This window comes from Stegodyphus dumicola, chromosome 4, assembly GCF_044657685.1.
Source record: "Stegodyphus dumicola isolate Sdum_Otavi_A_Nest chromosome 4, ASM4465768v1".
Taxonomy (NCBI): domain Eukaryota; kingdom Metazoa; phylum Arthropoda; class Arachnida; order Araneae; family Eresidae; genus Stegodyphus; species Stegodyphus dumicola.
The window spans coordinates 241945137-241967090 of NC_140771.1; the positions used below are offsets into that span (position 1 = coordinate 241945137).

General features: G+C 31.6%; 1 protein-coding gene across 1 annotated transcript in view; it reads left to right on the top strand.

The window, feature by feature from the left end:
* Positions 1-21954, top strand: part of LOC118193461 (transformation/transcription domain-associated protein-like) — a 313501-nt gene that overhangs the window by 264384 nt on the left and 27163 nt on the right. Inside the window, exons 57-62 of the mRNA XM_085816144.1 lie at positions 2381-2618; positions 6286-6425; positions 11000-11277; positions 17816-17905; positions 17990-18080; positions 21528-21635. Coding sequence (XP_085672270.1) covers positions 2381-2618; positions 6286-6425; positions 11000-11277; positions 17816-17905; positions 17990-18080; positions 21528-21635 — 945 coding nt within the window. The remainder of the gene's footprint in view (positions 1-2380; positions 2619-6285; positions 6426-10999; positions 11278-17815; positions 17906-17989; positions 18081-21527; positions 21636-21954) is intronic.

Consider the following 21954-nt stretch of genomic DNA (forward strand, 5'->3'; position numbering starts at 1 on the left):
GTCCGTTGTCAGCAATAATCCCAAATAATTTGTCTGCCACACAGAAAATATTAATCGATGATAATTGCTGCACCTGCCAAATGATGCAGGTGAAACTTAACATTGGATTTGCCTCTATACATAAAATTATTCTTGAAGAATTTCATATGAAAAAAAGTTTGTCGTTGGGTTCTCTATAATTTAACTGAGTACCAAAAAGAGGAGCATATCTGAATCAGTTAAGAAACCGTTAAACTATGTGGCCAACACATTATTTCTAAAATGTAACTGGTGATGAAACATGCATACCATATTTTTGATGTTCCAACATACTAGAAAGTAAAGTATGGATCTTTGAAGATGATCCCATTCTCACGATAGTGAAAAGACAATACGCCATGAAAAAAGTAATGTATGCCATTTTCTACAGAAGTACAGGTGTAGTTTCAAAGGCATCAAGCTGCAAGGATAGAAGACAGTCACATGTAACCGGTACACCACTAAGTGTTCGAGAAATTCTTCAAGAAGTGAATGCTAGAAGGATGCACCACCATGACAGTGCATCTTCTCATTCAGCAAGATTGACAGTTGAGTTTCTTGAACAAAAATGAAGTGATGGGACGTCCACCCTATTCAACCGATCTAGCTATGTGTGTTTTTTGGCTATTTTTTAATCTAAAAAAAAGATGGACATTGTTTTCATTCCAAAAATGAGATTAATGAGGCTATAAATGCATTTTTTCATCGGTTAAAATGTTAATATAGACAGTGGAGATATTAGATCAACACATTTAACAAAGTTTTTATTGAAAGTAGCTTTCTCTTATTTAGAGATGCATTAATTCAAATTTTGAATGTTACATTGCTCAACACTGAAAATGCAGCACCATGACAATTTGGCCATATAAATATGCACATTTCCGGGAATGCGTAACAGAACAAATAATGCAAATGATGTAAAATGTAAGTTGGTCCCGTGGTTATAGCACAAGATAAAAGGGATGGAAATGATCGATGAACTAACTCTGCTACTTAGGGTATTCAAAATTGCGAGAAAGACACGTGTGAATGAAGAGATGCCTGGACGTTTGGCAGTTCCAGCAAGCAGACTATTTTATAAGGGGCCAAACTGTATGGCTAGTTGTTCTTACTGACATATTGCTACTGAAACATACATAGATGTGTCCACTGTGCATAAAATTTGGTCTAGATGGATTACTGAAGGAAATCTAAATAGTTGCAAAAGACTAGGTCTATCTAGATGTACTACAGAACACATAGATCGAAGCATATAAAGAGAACCAATGGCAGCCCCACAATCACTACTATGAATATTTTGCAGAATGTGCTGGGAACTTTAGATGCTCCAATATCTGGAAGAAATGTTTCTCAACATTTGACTGAAAGGCGGCTTTGCACACAAGCCTCCCTTTGCCTTTTGCTGCCATTGATATCAAAGACTGCGATAGTATTATCAAAGAGCCACTTAGTCATCTGAATTGCACAATGTAGTATTCAGTGACTAGTCTCAGTGTTGTTTAGCTGATAAAAGTCACCAGTAAGAGTCTGGAGGTGTCAAGAAGAGAGTCATTTCAACTACTATTGCTCAACACCACAGTGCTCATTAGTGGGGTGTAATGATTCGGAGTGCCATCAGTCATGATAGCTGGTCATCCCCATTAAGCATCAAAGGCACATTAATGGCATAGTGATGCATTGATGAGGTGCTGCATCTGGTTGTGCAACCTTACTTTCAACAGCTGCAAAATTATACTTTTCAGCAGGGCAACATGGCATTCGTTATAGCTGACAAGCCTTGTCACATTTCCCATTGCTTCCTTAACCTGTAGTGTCTCCTGACCTTTCATCGATTAAGCATATCTGGAACATGACTGGTCGTAATAAGTCTGCTCTGCTGCAGCCATTATTAGAGGATAAACTTTGAAAGAGGGTTCAGAGCATATGGATGTCCAACCTTCAGGAGATTATCCACATACTGATTGAGTCTGTAGCTTGCATTGCCATGAGAAGTGGTCATACATCTTACTGATTCCCTGCTTATCTCAGCATTGTATAAATTTAATATTCCATAAATAACATTACATATTTATATATGCTGTCTGTGTATCAACTGACAACACATTCTACTCAATCTTTCATGGTGTTTCATTTTCTATGTTGGGCAGTGTGTGTTAGTTTGTTAGATATTAGCTTTTCCTAATATTCATTGAATCAGTGTGTAGATGAAAGAGAGTTATGCAGTTATGAATTTTGTGCAATCAAAATTCCATGAAGCATACGGCTGAATTGTGTTTTAATTTTTAAAATCATTAGTTATAAGAAACTAACAGGAAAGCAAATTTGTTGTATTTTTCCTCTGTAACATTTATACTTATTTTAGGTTTTATGGTTGCTTTCATATGATCAAAATTCACGTCTTGCTGCATCTGTCATGAAATATGGAAAGGATATACCACCCTTGCATTGGATTCCATGGTTGCCTCAACTCTTTTCTGCTCTTTCTAGTCATGAAAGGCCTTATATATCTGAAATTATAGAATATGTTGGTTGGACATATCCACAATCAGTCTACTTTCCCTTGCAATCTTTAATTACAAGTTTAGAACTTGATGCAAAATGTAAGTAGTTAAAATTATTACTCCTAAAAGATTTATAATAGATTTATTATTGTGTAGTTGCAGCTCTGTTTTATTTTATAACTTTACTTTAAAGCTTCCAATCACCTCTTCAGAAAATGATGTAAATGCTTAAGTGTATTACGAGATCATTTATGTGTGTGTTTTGTTTACGTATCCTTATGTGTGTCATCTTAATTACTTGTTTAATATTCATCATGATCTTCAAAATGGGAATAGCCTCCATCTTTAATGCTAAAACATTCAAAATATTAATTACCTTTGTTAGCTTGCTTCAACCACAAATCGATGTGTCATTAAGATTAATTTTTTTTTAAATTCTCTAAATATGAATGTTGCTTAGGCACTGTAATGTCAGGAACTTTCAGGTGGAAGATAGGAGTCAGTTTGTTTTCATAACATTTTTAGTTAAATTCCAGGTTATAACAAGATCAAAAATAATATTTAAAGCAATGTCACAGCATAATTGTTTTGAAGAGAGAAACAAATCTTTCCAGACATGTCTTACTCCATCAGCATCTTAAACAATAAAACCCATCACTTTCAGCTGCTTTTTTTCGCAGGAAACTCACACATGGCAGGGAAGAAGTCCAATTTCACCTTCAGTACTTTTGCTGGCAGCCAAAAACATCCCCAGTGACTAGCTGGGAGGAATGGAGTTTTTCTCATAGGAAAAGAAGACTCAATAATTGTATGTACACACTATACATCATCACTACACCTCCATGGTTCAAAGCTGTCTTTTGTTTTGTTTTTTGCGGGGGGCAGAATTTTCCATTAGGTAATAATGCTTTAAACTTAAATGTCTTGTTCTGAATTTTTTCAGTTTGAATAACTCTTAACGTTTCCTTTATTCTTCATTGCTTCTTGTTTTTAATATTTGTATGTACTACATTGTACAATATTTTTCTGATATTTTAGGAAATTTATCCGAAAATGCTTACTTAGCTTTGTGCCTTACAGTCATCAAATATTTTCATTTATGTATAGCTTTTATAGCAAGCATGTTTCTTTTAGTTTTGAAATCTTCCATACATTGTTTCTCAAAATTTAGTTACTCTTATATATATAAGCTATTTGTAAGTGGTGATAGAGTTCTGCATTGCTCCCGTCTTTTCTTCCATACTTTTATTTTCTATGGTACTTATAGTCCTTAACAGTTTGCAAAATACTCTTTGTATGTTCATGGAATTGTTTTCTCTTAAAACAGTGTTTCTTAAACTTTGTAAATTTGAAGACCCCTTTCACCTGAAATAAATTTGATCGGATCCTTAATCAGCATAGGGCTGAACATTTCCATGTATGCAAAATATTTATTTTTGCTATATGAATTAATGAAATCTGAAATTCTGTTTACAAAATTTTCAAAAATTAACTTTGTTATAAAAATGTTTTTAATGTCTTATGATGATATATTTTTGAAAAACGAAATCTATTTATACCTTTACCATAGAGAAAATGGTACTGCTTCTTAAATACTAAATGTGCAATATCTAGTTCAGTATTTTCAGCATGGATGGATTTAAATTGACATTCAACAACTTTCAATATTTTATGTGTAGCCAGCTCTACAAAAAAAAAAATTTGCTCGTATATATTTGTGCAATTGTTTGATACCTTTTTCTGCCAATTCTGAGTATATATTATTTGATAAAGACTAAAAAGGAGAACAGTTATCCTGCTTGAAAGCAAATTTCTTTGAACCAGCGCCCAAGTGGTAAAGTGGCTAAACACTGGTAGTTCGGTCCGAGCTTTGAATTCCGTGAACGAGCATTTTTGTAGTTTTGAATGGGTGTTTTCATAGTTTTTCCCATGTGTAATGTGTATACGAGCCAGTTTCTCCTCAGAAAGTCCTCCACGAAGGCATCCCTACCCTTAGGCAGATAGCCCTCAAGACTTTGCCATAATCATACACACACACATTCCAGAGGTCTTGGAACCATCACATTAAAAGTCTGCAAATGGATCTTGTTATAAAAAAAATCAATGTTTTGATTGCTTGACTCTTGACAGTGAAATTAATTATAATCAAATGAATTTCAAAAATGAAATTTTAGTGTGAATAATTGAAATTTCATTTTTTAAAAAGTCAACACAACTGGTGTTTTGAAAATTCTCGTATTTTACAAATGAAAGTTTAAGAATCACTGCTTTAAAATATTATTTTAACTATTCTCTTTCTTGTTATTTATTAAAATTCTTTTATCCCATTTGAAACAAAATTAATATGTCAGAAATTGTTTTGAAAAATTAAAACAATTAGAAGTTGGTAATAACTTAATGTTAAAAGCGGCAAACAGTTATCTTAATTACCCTGACTTTTCTAAAATACATATAGTATTGTGTATAAAATTCAAATGATCTTAAACAGACAATCAAGAGTTAGGAATTGTTTGTGTAAAATCAGTTGCTGAAATTATAGCATTACTTCTAATAAACACAAGAACAACAAGATTTCCTTTAGCTAAAAGGGGAAAAAAAGTGTCTTCTAACTAGCCTTTCAAAATATATTGAATGTGTTTGGGATGTTGTGAAGAAATAAAGTTTTATGTATCAAAACAGTGCCAAAAGTTATTCAATGTCATCAGCACCAGTAATTCAGTATCAAGAGAAATAAAAATATCATTATCAATTATGACTACTGTTGTCATACATTCAAATTTCAGATAACAGTACAGTGGAAAGCTATCACATCAAAGAAAGTTTTCAAATGCATGTGAGACAGAGTGGAGAATGAAGATATTTAGAAATTTATTTCAGTATTTTTCTTCTGTTTTACATATTTTATATTAAGGGTTTTTCTCTTTTCTTTTTTACTTATATTTCTGAAGTTAACTAGGGTACATTAACTGATTTAAGGCTTTCAAGTATCCCATCTGATGAGTAATATCTACTTGTGTTATATTATTCATAGCTTTAGTATCCCATTACTGTCTTTTTAATATAATTTTGAACCAACTGTAATAAAAAATATGTAAATAACATTTGATAATATTTACCAAAACATTTATTAAAAGCAGATAGCTTGAATACTACATTGCCAGACATGCCTTCTGCTTCATGAATAAAATTTAAGTTAAATATCTGTTAAATCTACAGATAATAAAAATATTTTAAATGTGTATTGATTTAACTGTCACTGACAGTAAAGATTTATCTCAAGATTAAAATCATCAAATGTTATAACTATTATAACAAACATCAACATCAAATGTTATGTATTAATGTATTATAACAAACATCAACATCAAATGTTATAACTATTATAACATTAAAATTTAAAGTCAAAAATAGCAAGTCACAGTAATAAGTTGTAGATGGTCAGGAAATAAAGTCAAAATAGCAGCCATGTGTCCATTCCTTCCAAACAAAAATTCCCATCCTTTTTTTGCTTAGGTTTCAAAGTTTTTAAATTAAGGTCATTTTTTATTAAAAGTGGGATACTGAATTGTACTCTGCTAATCTTGTATTTTCCTGTTTTATCTCAAATGTTCCATAAATTACATAACAGAAATTGAAAATAATTAAAATTTCTATCTCAAATTTAGTAATTTTATAAAAACCTTTTTTAATTTAATATTGTAAGTAATAAAATTATGGTGATATGTGTCTCAACTTTTATTTGAATAAAATGACTTTATTATTTTAGCCATTGAATCTGCTGGATCTCCATGTGATGTTTTCCCCCAGGCGCTTCATTTGCAACTTAACATATGCATTCAGTTATTTGAGTTGCTAAAAAGAAAGCATTTTAAAGTGTTTTCTACATTACGTCAAATAAGTGATCAGGTAATAAATAAAATATATCTCTTTTTAAACATTCTAGATTTAAATCATCTTTTAAACATTCTAGAATAATTTTTATTATGCAGTATGATAGTAGCTAATAACAGATTATTACTTCAAATTTAACATAGGAATGTATGCTATGTCAATCTGTTACTAAAAACCTAAATTTTTATTTTGTCTTTGATGTTAACTTTAATAAATTTGTAATGCCACCAAAAAAAAAAAAAAAGTATAAATTATTAAAATTTAAATTGTGCAAATTCTGCTTCCCCACCCCTAGTGATTTCAGCGTAATTTTTCTAGTTAAATTTTATTTGATCTGAATTTTCATATCTTCTGTAGACAGTTGTAGGACTTTTTGTGAAGATTTAACCAAAATTTAATCAGATAATATCTATAATTTGTAATTTTGTTTTACATCAATAAGTGATGTATTGTTAAGTTTATTTTCGTAGAAGTATGTACATCAATTATTAGTTTTATTTTCATTAAATTGGAAGTTAGTTTGATGAATAAAAACTTTCTCTTCTCAGGATTATCTCAGTATGAATGTGTAAATAAATTACAAAATGAAATTAGCCGAAGAACAGAACACTTAGAACTTACTAAATATTAATGTATCATCATAATACCATCGTAAAAAGTTCTATAACCTAGATCATGCATTTATAAAGTGAATTTAAGTTTGTTTAAAGGTCTTTTGAAATGGCTTCATGGGCAAGCATGAAAACCTCACAGAAACTCCCGGTTTTTGCTTAAAAATATTCCAGTTTTTCCTATTTGAAGGTTGACAGCCATACTGTCTTCAAATGCTGAGCTGAAATGAATATTGAATATTAATGTTATGCAGTAGTAGACTTTAAGAAAATCAAAGCAGTGGTTAGATTTAAAAAAAAAAAAAGAAAAAGAAAATTATTTTCTACAGTATTTTCAATCTTTAATGTTTTGCTTGATTTTTATGCAAAAATAATACAGTCAAAAGTTGTTAATCCGGACACCCATAATCTGGAATGATCTATAATCCAGACCACAAAACTTCAAACTTTCTGCGCATGCGTCACCGCATAATGCATTCGCTCATGTGCATAGGCGTTTACGCATGTTTTTAATAGTTTTACGTGTGCACATGCACATAATACGTTTACGCATGCACATTTAATGTATAACGGACGGTATAAGCTAAAATTATCTATTTCAGTTTTAGTGTTGCAGATTGCGTTGTTTCTTAATCTTCGAATTGGATCTGGCTTATTATTTTTTGCAGACTGTTAGAGCAATTTTATAAAAGTAAGCTTGAACTGTCAATTATGGCAAATAGAATTTCCGATGCTGGAGCTGCCAAAGGATCTACAAAGTGAAAATATGTTTCGATGTCCATCAAACAAAAAGTGGAATTGCTGGGAAAAAAAAAGGATAAAGGCATATCCTTTGTTTCTCTAACCATTCCGAAATCTGTTTATTAATTTCATGCTGCTCTGCGGGGTGGGGGTCGCGGTGTGCAATGAATTGGAAGTTAATCTGTCAGCACTATCCTTATCTTCAGGGCAGATGTTTTTATTTTATTTGGCTTATAATTCCTTACTAAATGTAGTATTTCATCTCGATGTACTCCGTCTTTGATATGATTTAAATCAAATTCCTTGTCATTATAATCGCTTCCGATAGTGAAGAAAGTGACACAGAGGTTATTGAAAATGAAAAAAATTCGATTGACAAATTATAGGACTTGAACAGCGAAACTTTGTAAACTGAACAAGAAAGTATGTCTGTTTATAGAATTAAAGAGAAAGTATTATCACATAAAACGAAGCAACTTAAACAACTTATATTGAAAGAAATGTTAATCAAGTAAACAAATAAATATTAAGCTTTTTTTTTTTTTTTTTTTTTTTGTAAATTTTGATACCCGTTAGATCATAATTGTTCTTTATTTCATAAATTACGGTTTCATATTTTTTATTTTATAATTTCTGCATGCCATCTTACCAGATTTAAACTGATGATCTGTAATCCGGAAAAATTGATAATCCGGAATCGCCGATGTCCCGATGAGTCCGGATTAAAGACTTCTGACTGTAGTAATATAATATTTATTATAAATTTTAATATATTTTTGCATAAAAATAAATTTATGATAAATAATAAATTTTCTCACTTAGAAATATGCAGTACACAGTTTTGATATTTGATTACACAGTGGCATAATCAAAATATCAAATGTCATTTAAAAGAATTTAATACATGATCAAATACAAGTGTCTAAAATTCTAAAAGGAAAAGAAATTTGAGCTAAATCCTAGCTTATGATTTATAAAATCCTAAGATTTACCTAAGTAATTATAAAACCTTTTTTTTTTTTTTAATCTTCCTGCTTGTTTATTTTCAATAGCAGTAATTCTTGTGCTTTAAAAAATAATTAATGATTCTTTAAAAAAAGAAAGAAAAACCTTTGTTTCCATAAGTATTGTACTTGCGTGTAAACATAGGTATTCCTGTGTGTAAAGTGATGTATATATTTGTTTCTGTGTAAGGTAATGTGTCTCAAAATCCAATTATTTATAATTGCTGGTGTTTAATTATGACTCTTATTAAAGGTGTAAAATTCCAAATTCATGTACTGCCAGTTTAATTTTTTAATGTGTTAATGAAATATGCATACCAAAAAGAACTAAAGATTGAGCATAGCCGTAGATAAGATTATAAAGCGCTGGAACGTAAATATTAGAAGTGAAATCACACGTTTGCAAGGTTTCCTAAGTGTGAGAACACATGCAGCCTGCAAGTAGCTTAACGAAGGTTCGTCACAAGAATACATTTCAGGTAATAAATTGAAGAGAAAATAAAATGGATGAAGTGCTAATAGAAAATTGTAAATACACTGCTGGCCACCCAAATTGCAACACCAAGACAAGAGATATCACAACAAAATTTATTTAGTAGATAACATGTTGACCAAGTATCAAATGATTAAATTTATAGACTTCTGTGAAGCGTGGTTTCTTCCAGAATCAGTAGCCAGAGTAGCCACTGTTGTTGGAGATCACCGCTGCCACACGCCTCGGCATTGATTCAAAGAGACTTTGGATGTGTTCTTGTATGGTACAGCAGACCAAGCAGCTTCCACACGTTGCTAAAGTTAATCTGGTGTGGCAGCTTGGGATGTAATCTGGGTCAGTCGTTCGGCAACCATGGACCACGTTTTCTATCGGCGAAAGATCCGGAGGGAGGAGCCGGCCAGGGAAGCAGTTCAATCTGGTGATTGACGAAGAACCCTTGGACAATGCATGCCACCTGTGGTTGTGCATTATCCTGTTGAAATGTGGCTGTGGGCAAGCCCTAAAGATAAGGAAGGACAACTGGCTCCAACAGCTCGGAGATGTAGTGCTGGCTGTTTAAAGTACCGGCAATGTGTATTAGAGTAGTGCGAAAGTGATATCCAATACTGCCCCATATTATAATACCCGATGCAGGACCAGTGTGGCGATGCATAACGCAGCTGTTCAGCATCCTCTTTCCACGGTGTCTCCAGACACGAATACGACCATTGTGGTGTTGCAGACAGAAGCATGACTCATCAGTAAAGACAATTTCATTCCATTCTGCCATCCACATCCTTCTTTCATCGCACCATTGGCGGTGGAGATGTCTGTGGTTCTGCGTCAAGGGTAGATGAAGCAATGGATGTCTTGCGGACAGACCACTCTGTCCGCAAGACACTGTCGAATGGTATGCGCAGACACTGGATGATGTGTTACAGACTGAATATGCTGTGCTATGGTTCGTTATGTGACTGAGCAATCCATCACTGCCATGCGCACAATGTTCCTGCCATCACGTGAAGTGGTGCACTGAGGTGGATGCGATCAAACACGTCGGTCCGTCTTACCCTCCTGCATCCAACAGTCACATATCCACATTACAGTTGTTTGGTTTCATCCAACACAACTACCGATTTCCCTGAAAGATAATCCACACTCTCAGTAGGCCACTATCCTTCCTCTGTCAAACTCAAATACTTGATCAAACGATGATCGCTGTTTACTACAAGGTATAATTGGTCTTTCTTCTTTTTTTTTTTTTTTTTTTTTTTTTTTAATTAGCAAAATTGTTGAACTTAAAATCATCAAAAACGCCAAGCCTTAAATAGCACTTTGAAGTGGCGCCACAGGCGCGCATGATGTGTGTCTGCGCTGAAATTCTAATCATTTGCATATATCACCTTCGATAATGCATGTTGTAAATTTCATGTTATTTGCATGCTTCCTTCAGGGTGTTGCATTTATGGTGGCCAGCAGTGTACTTCGTGTTGCTTCAGCTTCTGAAATATTTCCTTCAACTTGCTCTGTTTTTGAAAGGGTGTTATTTTAGTAATGCTTCCAAAATGTATGTTTTGAAATAGATCACTGTAATTCTTTTGTATTTTTTTTAATTAGTTCGATTATTTTGAAGTGATATCAATGGAAATTATCTAAGCTTCATTTCAGAATGTAATTTTTTATAATTTATAATTTTATATATATATATATATATATATATATATATATATATTTCTCTCTCTCTCTCTCTTTCTGTAGATAGAGCAGTTAGGAGAAGATGCGCTTGATGAAATGTTGAAGAAACTGAAACATATTCTAGCTTCATGTTATTCTCGTGCTTTTGATAGTATCAAAGATGAATCTACAACAGAGGATTTAAATAAAGTTGGCCATTTATTAAATGAGCTATTATCTGAACTTAAAAGATCCAAAGCTTCAGAAACTCTAAATGGTTTTAATTTTCATCACATTCAACAAGTCAGAGATCCTGTTGTTGAAAGGTTGCAGTCTCAGTTCATTGCTGAATTTAATCACAGGTATATATGGAGTACATTTTGTTTAAATTTGGCATTTTGGCATTTTATTTGCTCTGATAATAGTATTGCATATTTATTTTAATTTTCTGTGATTCTTTAAAATTTTTGGACTTTGTTAAATCAGCAAGCAGCATCCTAATAGAATGTGTCTTGACAATAAAATAGATTTACCAAGAAAAAATAAACTAATTTGCTTTGAAAATTTAAATCTAAATATTGAGTTCTTTGCTAATAAAGAGAAATTAATTTAACTATTATTATTTCAAATAATTTAATTAATTTGTTTGATAGTAAAGAGGAAATTAATTGGAATTAACTGGAAACATAGAGTATTTCATGCTGACACCTGTAATTTCATTCTGCTATCCCTAATTATGAAAATGTATTAAACATCAGTGTTGCTTTTAATAATTGATTCTGTCAAACATACCACTATCTTTATATATATATATAAGCAGCTTAAGTGTTTGTCACTGATAGTTTACTGTTGCCACTCGGAAAAATGAGCGTGGAAATTAACATTTCTGCAGTTTTTAATTAATATCTTGGCCGATTAAAGTCGTACGAAGATGAGAATGGTATCGATGGATTTGGAGAATTTTTTTAAATCTGAGGATATGCATCTCTAATTTCAACACGGCGCTGTTCCATAAATATTCAAGAAAAAGAATTTGGCATGTAGCCAAATCCCTCTAATAGGGAAAACACAAGAAAGAAAGTAGAAAATATACAGAAAATGTAGGAGAAAATTGTTTTTACTTAATATCTTGGCTAATTAAAGTCCCACGAAGACGCAAATGGTCAAAATGCTGTGCCACGGACCTGCGGAATCCAACGATGTGCTTCGCTAAGCGCAGGAGCCAGCCATTTCGGAAGAGATGATGTTACTTCACCCCATATATATATGTGGCTTAAGAGTCTGTTTGTCGCCGATAGTTTATTAGCTGCTTGCGTAACTGTACTAGCCAATGGGGTGAAGTTGCCACGGCACAAGGTTGCCGTTTCAATTGAGACGTAGACAATTTCCTGTAAAACTTGCCTTTGCTATGACCCTGGGTAATTCAGTTTCAATTAGCAGACACCTTTGCATAAATCATTTTAATTACAATTTATAATATCTAGAACAGCAGCGGTCATTTGGTATGACCGCCGGGCTTTCTAGTATAAGTGCATAAAATTAAGTGATATGTTTTGAGGGTTCCAACCTTTATCTAAGAGCTAAATGTGTAGGAACTTTGTGAACTGTAAGCAAATAATTGCTTTAGTTCAGAAACAGAGACATAAACTCAAGAAGGGTTTATTATCCTTTATTTCCCAAAATAAGAATTTAAGAGTTTGCTTTTTTCTCAGAGTGTACAAAAAAGCCTCCACTTGGGCTTGAAATAAAGAGTACGGAGAAATAAAACTTAACTAATGCTCAACTAAAAAGATGTAGCCAAAGCTATCAAAATTCTAAGTAGTTGGCCCCTAAATATCAACTAAACTGGCGATGCTATCAAGGGCCTGAAATGTGGCCGAGCGTAGTAATAGCTTAGAGAGAGTGTAGCCAGATGGCAAACATGCGCTAGTCAAAATCTCTGGCTCTCTAACGAAGTCAGTGGAATTTCTACGTAAATACCACTCTTACTCATTTGCATTAACCGCGATTCTTAAATTACATTTTGGTAGGAAATTGTAAGCTGAAATTAGGAGGGATAGGAAAGTAGCTTTAACTAAAGATAACTGTTAAAAATGTAGGATAATCCTTACATGTTTTTGTATTAAGAATAATTTTACCTCTTGTGTTGTAGATTTTTTTTTTCTTTGTTTCGTTGCATCTGTTTGCAGAATATTAGACGTAATATAAATAAATTTGGTTCAATAGCTTTGTTAGCAATGCATTGATGGTGTGATTTTGCTAGTTGCGATTTGTAATCTAGCTTGTAGTTACTATCAATATTTATTGATTTGTAACCATATTTGTAGTTACTATCAATAACATCATAGCTTTTGATAGTAACTCTAATCCATATTAAAAAATTGTTTGTCATTACTATATGTTAAACAAAATATTATATATTTTAAGTGTTATGCTATACCTTTTAAATGTCTTTTAAATATTGTAAATATAGGTGAACATGCAGTAAATATATGTCAAGCCTCACTAAAAACCTTTTTGAAAAAGAAAAAGAAAAAAAAAAAAAAAAAAGTACTTCTTCACCTCCAAATGCATTATTTCAAGAAATCTTTTAATTGGGTAAACCTGATGTCCCATGTAGCATATTTATGAAAAAATATTCAGTGATGCATAATTGGATTCCAGTTTCAATTCTTGAAAATTAAGTTATTTTTTGTATTCACTTATGTATTTGTATTGATTTTCTTTTGGTTTTGAGCACTATCAGTTGTTAGGGCATTTCATTTGTAACAAGTAGTGCATCCAAGTAGTGTTAAAGGCCTTTTGAATTCTAATGCTGGCAGTAAATATATATGTAATAGATCTGTGTTGTAATTATCACCCATAAAGTGTAAATTTTTAAATATTATGTAAAGTTGTACTATTCTAAACAGATAAACATTTTGATATTTGAATTTTCAGTAAAGGTAATTGCAGTTAACTTCAAAATAGTCTGGAAGCAAAATAAAAAATTATGAGTGATACTGCTCAGCATATAATCCTTAAGCCCTTGCATAATATCACTTTATAGATCTGCTTTGCATTCACCTCATTGCTTAAATGCTATAAATAAATATCAGAATCATTTTCTCCAATTTTCTTTCTAAATATTATAATGACGAATTGTCTTATATATGTAGAATCATTTTGTTTCATGACCAAGAAATGATTTTATTCAATACTGATATTTAAACAAATCAATACTGATATTTAGCACACTTGTATATTCTCGCTTTAAAATGTTTTCAGTAGTGCTAACCCCGTGGCTTCTGTTGAAAAAAGTAACTTTTTCTAGATTTTATCTTTAGACTGGAGCAAGCAGTAGAGGATTAAACAAAAAGGTCCATGAAAGCTTATAATTTAATGGCCTTTACTTCTCAGAACTGCACCATTTCACATTGTTTCCGTTTATTCAAAATTTGTTTATGTTAAGATTTTCCCATAATGGAGTATCAGAGAAGACTTTTTCCTTGATATTAATACCTGCTTTTTCATCATTCTTCTGTCTTTTAACAAAAGGCAACTTTATACGTTTGCTGCTGTAAAGGGATACTGCAAGGTAACAAAGCCGATATTGTCTGTTTCTGAGTGAGTATGATGTCATAGATCTTAAACTGTAAAATTTCAAGTATTTAAAGGAGAAAAATGTGCAAGAAAACTTTTAAAAAAAGGTGCATATTTAAGTGCATCTTTTTTAATAGTTTTATTATTATTATTATTACTATTTTCTTTTAAATTTTTAAAAAGGTGTTAAAAGTATAGTGGCAAATCTATATTATGTATCCAATATTTACTTAACCCTTTAACTGTCAAGTTAATTTGAAGATTTGTGTACATAAATTGTCAATATTTTTATTGCAAAAATCAAATGTTCGTGGCGCAAACAAATGCAGCGCACTTTAAACATAAACCTCTATCCTTTGAAACCTTCAGTAAAGTGTTGCCATCTATTGAACTGAAGCCGAAATAAACTTCTCAAAATATATATTTGAGTGTAACAATACAATGCACTCAAAAAAATATTACACCGAGTAATACTCAGGCATGACATTTTGGAACACCAGTGCTGTGCCCAAGATCATTTCAGGCATGACAGTTAAAAAGTTAAGGAGTGCTGTTTTAGTGCTTTCAAAATCTAATGCAAATTTAAGATTCTTCTTGCATGACTATAACATTAATTGTTTCTCAATCAACAGTAATGACTGGACCACAAAAAATATGCTGAGCCTTCTTTTTTTTTCATTAGTACTTATACAGTCAAAAGTCATTAATTCGGACACCCATAATCCGAAATGATCTATAATCCGGACCTCAAAGCTACAAACTTTCTGTGCATGCGTTGCGTTAACGCATGTGCGTAAGACCTTTACGGCTGAGAATATGCATGTGTGCATAATACGTTTACGCATGCCGTTTAATGTATAACAGACGGTATAAGCTAAGCTAAATTATCTAATTCAGTTAATGTTGCAGATTACGTTGTTCCTTAATCTTCGAATTGGATCCGGCTTATAATTTTTTGCAGACTGTTACAGCAATTTTATAAAAGTAAGCTTGAACTTTTGATTATGTCAAATAGAATTTCCGATATATATTTACTAATATGTAAAGGATCTACAAAGCAAAAGTATGTTTTGAAGCCTATTAAACAAAAAGTGGAATCGCTGCAAAAAAATGGATAAAGGCATATCCTTTGTTTTTCCAACCATTCCGAAATCTGTTTATCAATTTCACCCTGCTCTGCGGGGGAGGGGAACGTTGCAGCGCTCAATGAACTGGAAGTTGATCTGTCAGCACTATCCATATCTTCAGGGCAGATGTTTTTATTTTATTTGGCTTATAGTTCATTACTAAATGTAGTATTTCATCTCGATGTACTCTGTCTTTTATATGATTTAAATCAAATTCAATATAAATATCACGAATACACATCAAATAGTTTTCTGGTTTCAATTTTCTAATTTCGACTATGCGTAATGTATGCTTTACGCATGCGCACGTTGAAAGAAATGTTTAATAAAGTAAACAAATAAATACTAAGAGTTTTTTTTTTTTTTTTTTTTTTTTTTTTTTTTTTTTTGATACCCTTTAGATCATAATTGTTTTTTATTTCATAAATTACGGTTTCATATTTTTAATTTTATAATTTCCACATGCCATCTTACCAGATTTAAACTGATGATCTATAATCCGGAAAAATCGATAATCCGTAATCGCCGAAGTCCCGACAAGTCCGGATTAACGACTTTTGTCGGTATTTTGAGACTCGAATACGCTTGCAGCAATTATTCATTTAGCTAATCTATAATTAATTACTTAGGTATATAAATAGATATAAACGCTCTTTTATAGGGTCTGGCAAAAAAGAACTCCATGATTTTGGAGCTAATAAAATCCAAAGGAAATAAGATATTTTATTTCTCTTAAAGTGCACATAATGCCATTTTATGTCAAAGGGCTTTTTATTTTAAACAAAACATCACTCAAATGGAGGTCTACATTGTGTATTCACTCATTAAACCTTTCTCAATAATTTTGCATGACTTTCAGAGTTACTTCAAGTGGAATCGCAGTAACTTCCTGTTGTATTTACTTTCTTAGAGCTGTTAAAGTTGCGCATCCAACAGTAGATGTTTTCTGTGTGTGTGTGCGAGGAACAGGGTCTGGTTGACAAAATGTGAAGTGGATGTGAAAGGAATGCTATATTGCTATTGGAACCTTCTGTTGTGCATAAACTGCTCTACAGTGAGAGCATGCTGTCCTCTTGGCCATTCGAAAACAAAATGTAAATCACTATTTGACAATATGTTTTCCATGAATGTACCCTTTCTCAAATTATAGAGAGAGTTATTTCCGCTGCTCCTCATAGGAATGCTGTCATGTCATTACAACATCACCTTAGTATGGTTCAGGAGAATGTATTTAAATGTCAGTAACATCCATGAGAAGGTTCTCTTCATGCCCACGAACACTAGGGTGGAGAGTTATGAGAAAAATTCTGTCTTCAAATGGCAAGTCATTGCCAGTTTTTACAGCTGATATTGTCAGCAGGAAAGGAAGAAGAGCTGCTTAATTGGTACAATTAAACACACATAAAGAAGTTTTTATTTCAATCAAAATATTTGATGCAATTTCATTGACTATTGTTGTCATAAGATAATCTATTTCTCTTTGCTTATGCTGTTAGTACAACAAGTACTAACAGCATAAACAACAAGACATTGAATGAATTCTCTATTTATTATTCACAAGATTAAATTCACATTAATCTAATGTCTACAATGGTACACAACTGTTAAGTTAATTTATTATTTCCTGAAAAAGTTTTCATTATATTACACTGATTAGAATCATCTCAGGGGTTTTTTATGTCTCTAAAATTGTATACATGAACATTGCAAATGATTATGTTATAGCCACTTTCAAAGTTTTTTTTTTTTTCCCCCTTATTGATTTGGCTGTTGCTGAACCTATTAAAGTGTTAAAATGAAATAAGCTGTAGTTATGAGAATAGTTTATAAAGTGATGTTTTAAGGAAAGGTGGGTGCTAAATGGGAAGAAATGCAGAAGAGAAAACTGCAAAATGCATTTGTAGAGGTTGTGAAGTAGTTTAGATAAAAAAGATTAACTGGATTTAAAATGATCCAGGTTATGACATAAAATGCAAGATATCATTTATGAAAACAATCAACATTATTTTTTTGTAGGTGCAGTGCTTAATAATACATTCCATAATGATTACTGTACTCTCTGTATTATATCGTTGTAAGCTATGATCTTTGTTAGAAATACTTTTATTTTTGGTTCAGAAAATGTGATCTATCAAAATGTATTGAGAGGATGTGCAGCAAATGCTAAACTTACATTTTAAAATTTTTATAGTAATCCAAGGTATATGAAACTAAGCAAGGCAATTTCTAAACTAAAAGAGTGGATTGAGAAATTTGAAACTGCAAACAGTCTCAGAAAAAGGTAAAATTTTATAGATTGTTACGTTGGTTTTTTAGCTTAAAATTTAATTTTGAAAGCATACTATCTCACTATATTTAATTTTAGGTCTTTTGATCTTGTTGAAAAATGTGAATATCTTTCCCTTTATCATATAATTGATGAGGAAGTGGAAATATTTGGGGAATGCTTTCCAAAGGTTGGTACTAAAATTTATAACTCTAAACATTGTGAATTATGTTCTTTGTAAACACATGAAAGAAAAACTAGATGATAAATAAGTTTTGTACATTTTTATTTGCAGTTGCATTTTTCATTAATTTTGGGTTTGAGTAATATTTAAATCAATATAATATGATTTCATTATGAACCGTAGTGCAGTAAAAGCTTAAATGTCTAGAAAGCTTGGGAAATGCCAATTTCAGATAGCTGAATGTATAAAAATAAGAATTCATGGTAGAAGAGCCAAATGAATGCAAGAAATTTGTGGACTAAAATTATGACAAAAACAGTCATCTTATTGGTTACTAAATTAATTACCAAAAGCCCACATTTAAAATTATGTAAGATTTTTGGAGGGGAATGCATTTAGACATAAAATTCGACATATTTCATAGTCCTTAAGCATGAAAGTTATGGATGAAGCCACTTTTTACATTTTTGGCAAAGTTAATCATCATAATTTACGATTTTTAGACACGGAAAATCCGCATGGCATAATGGAATATGAGCATGATTCTCCGGAGGTGAACATTTTCTGTGCCGTTTCCAACAACTGCGTTTTTGATCCTTTTTTCTTAGTGGAAAAATCGAATGACAGATGCATTTACCAAAATATGCTATCAGAGTGGTTTACCCTCAGTTGGAAGAAGTGGTTCCTGGCTTCATTCTGCAGCAAGACAGTGCTTCACCACAATGAAAGAAAAACTTATGCTGGTACCTGAACCATTAGTGTACGTATTATTGAACACTGCGCAAAAGAAAAGGGAGGGACAGTTCGATATCTCCTGTTCTACTGAGCCAATTGACAAAATTCAAATTGCATTTTTCATGTCTCAAGCACGATTTAGGATATATATTAGATTTAGCGTTGTTCTAACATAGGTATTTTGACACAAAATCGGACTTTTTCTGAAATAATATACCAATTTTTTCTCATATTTCGAGACTACACTCAAATTATGCCTAGATATTAAATTTTGCAAAATTTGGTGCCAAATTTATGGAGAAATTCAAAAATTTATCTTGGCACAATTTTTTCAGTTTTCGCCAAGAATAATTCACTTGGCAAACTTCTTAATATGTGGCAACCCATTTTCCTTTCCCTTCCATTATGCCGGTGCGGAAAAAAAAGCACCTCATTCCTACCTTTTTACATTGTGCATGAACGGGAAAAAAGTCCCATTGTTTCTACTTCCAAATAATTTTAGAATAGTGTCTAAATCACATTTGATGTTTTATCGCTTTCAACAAATATGCCGAATTTCAAAATGCACCAATATATAAATTCACGTATATCTTCAGAAATTTTGAATAAAAAAACTTAAATTTTTTGCATGTATGCTTAGAAATACGGCTACTTTAATGTGATGGTGAAAATTTTTTTGAAAAATTTATAAAAATTATTTAAAAATACAAATTTTAAAAATAAATTATAAAAAAATGGGTGAATTTTATTTGGATTGAACCTGAATTTTGAAATGTGAAAGGAAGAATCAAGTAAGTTTAATATAAAAAGGGAGATTAATAAATATATACCAAACTCAATTAACATTGAGGAGCTAAAATTTTGAGAGCTAATTTTTTAAAAACTACTCATGCGATATTTACAAAACTTGGTAGTTTGGCATAATTTGAGTCGTATAATCGAAATATGAAAAAAAAAATTGGTATGTTATTTCAGAAAAAGTCCGATTTTGTGTCAAAATACGTATATTAGAACAATGCTATAAGACATATCCTAAGTCGCGCTTTCGAGATATAAAAAATGCAAGTTGAATTTCGTCAATTGGCCCAGTAGAATGGAAGATATAGAACTGTCCCTTCCCTCCCTTTTTTTGCACTGTGTACATTATCACCAGTTGGCCGTGCTCAGTTAAATGATAAGCCATACTGAAATGCTCAAAAAAAAGATATTCTATTACGAGTGTAGCAGGAACTGGAATACTGCATAGATATTTCCTGTGGCACGCATAAAACATCTATAGAATCTCAGATAACTACATTTTCACTCTATATTTGATTTATCAATATAAAGAAATTACAATGTTCACAGACATGCTTTCTTTTTGTCCCATTCAATATGAAACATACTGTAAAAAAATGCTTCAGATACTCTGAAGCCTATTTTATCTTCAGATACTTTTAATCTTTAATGAAAGTTTTTATTTATAACAGAATTGGTTCACGTGTAGCATGGCTGTTTACTTATGACCTAGTATAGCTGTTACCTGTAGCGTGGCTGTTTACTAATTATGACTGCAACTTAAATGAGTTAAAATTATTATTGTAAAGCTTGAAATATCTATATACAGTCAAAAGTCTTTAATATGGACTCGTCGGGACTTCGACGATTCCAGATTATCAGTTTTTCTGGATTATAGATCATCAGTTTAAATCTGGTAGGATGGTATGCAGAAATTATAAAATTAAAAATATGAATCCGTAATTTATGAAATAAAGAGCAATTATGATCTAAAGGGTATCAAAATTTACAAAAAAAAGCTTAATATTTAGTTGTTTACTCTATTAAACATTTCTTTCAACGCGCGCATGCGTAAAGCATACATTATGCATAGTTGAAATTAGAAAATTACAACCAGAAAACTATTTGATGTGTATTCATGATATTTATAATGACGAGGAGTTTGATTTAAATCATATCAAAGGCAGAGTACATCGAGATGAAATACTACATTTAGTAAGGAATTATAAGCCGAATAAAATAAAAACATCTGCCCTGAAGATAAGGATAGTGCTGACAGATCAACTTCCAGTTCATTGTGCGCTTCGATGTTCCCCCCCCCACCCTTCCCATAAACGCATTATTCGTTTACGCATGCGCAGAAAGTTTGTAGCTTTGAGTTCCGGATTATGGACGTCCAGATTAAAAACTTTTGACTGTAATATGATTGTACTTTTTGAAGCAAATGAAAAATTGAAATAATAATATGCATGTTATATAATAATTTTGTTGTCTTTTCTACAATATGTATATTTTCCCTTTCCTGATATACACTACTGTTTCCCAAGGTTTGGGTATATATTCAGATTTGGAAATAAGTACAATGTCATGTCATATAAAATAGAAAAAGTTGCTTAAGAATGTTCACAAACAATGTATAAAGTATGTTTTCAATTCTAAAGGTATTAATGTATTAAGAGAAAATGTATCATGTTCATAGAAAGGTTGAGTAAGTGTTAAATGAAATTGCCTTTATGCTGTCTCTCTTGTATGTAATTTTATTATTTTAGATTTTAGTTATTTTTTTTAATTATTAATGAGTTTTCTAATAAATTAGAATAAAGATTTTTCTACCTTTACTAATTTCTGTTTACTGATCTTTTACATTGTTCTGTAATTATCATATTTCTCGATGAAACATAGTATTTTATTATTGACTAATTTTATCCTCTCTCTTTTAAGGATAAGGCACATTCTGTTCAAATATTTAGGTTCATGCCTTTGGTGAATATAGTTGACAAATATAACACTTACGCGAAGCAGCTTTGTGTTGAAGGAGATGATGGGAAAGTAAAAATGATTTTTCTGCTTATATTATTATTGTCGCAAATTTATGTAATTATTTGTGTTTGGTTTCTGTGTATCTTTATAGAGTTATGTAATAGTGTTATTTATTAATTGATCTAATGCATTTATATGTGATAATTTTATTGTATATTTTTATGTAATCAAATTTATTTCCAATTATTATTCTTGTGAGTTTCTATTATTGTTTTGTGTCACCATGTTAATGACACTCCGGAAGTTTCCTGAAAATGCACGTTCAAAGCCACATGGTGCAGTTTTTTTTTAAAGTTTTCAGCAGTCCTGGGTAGTATAAATACCAGCT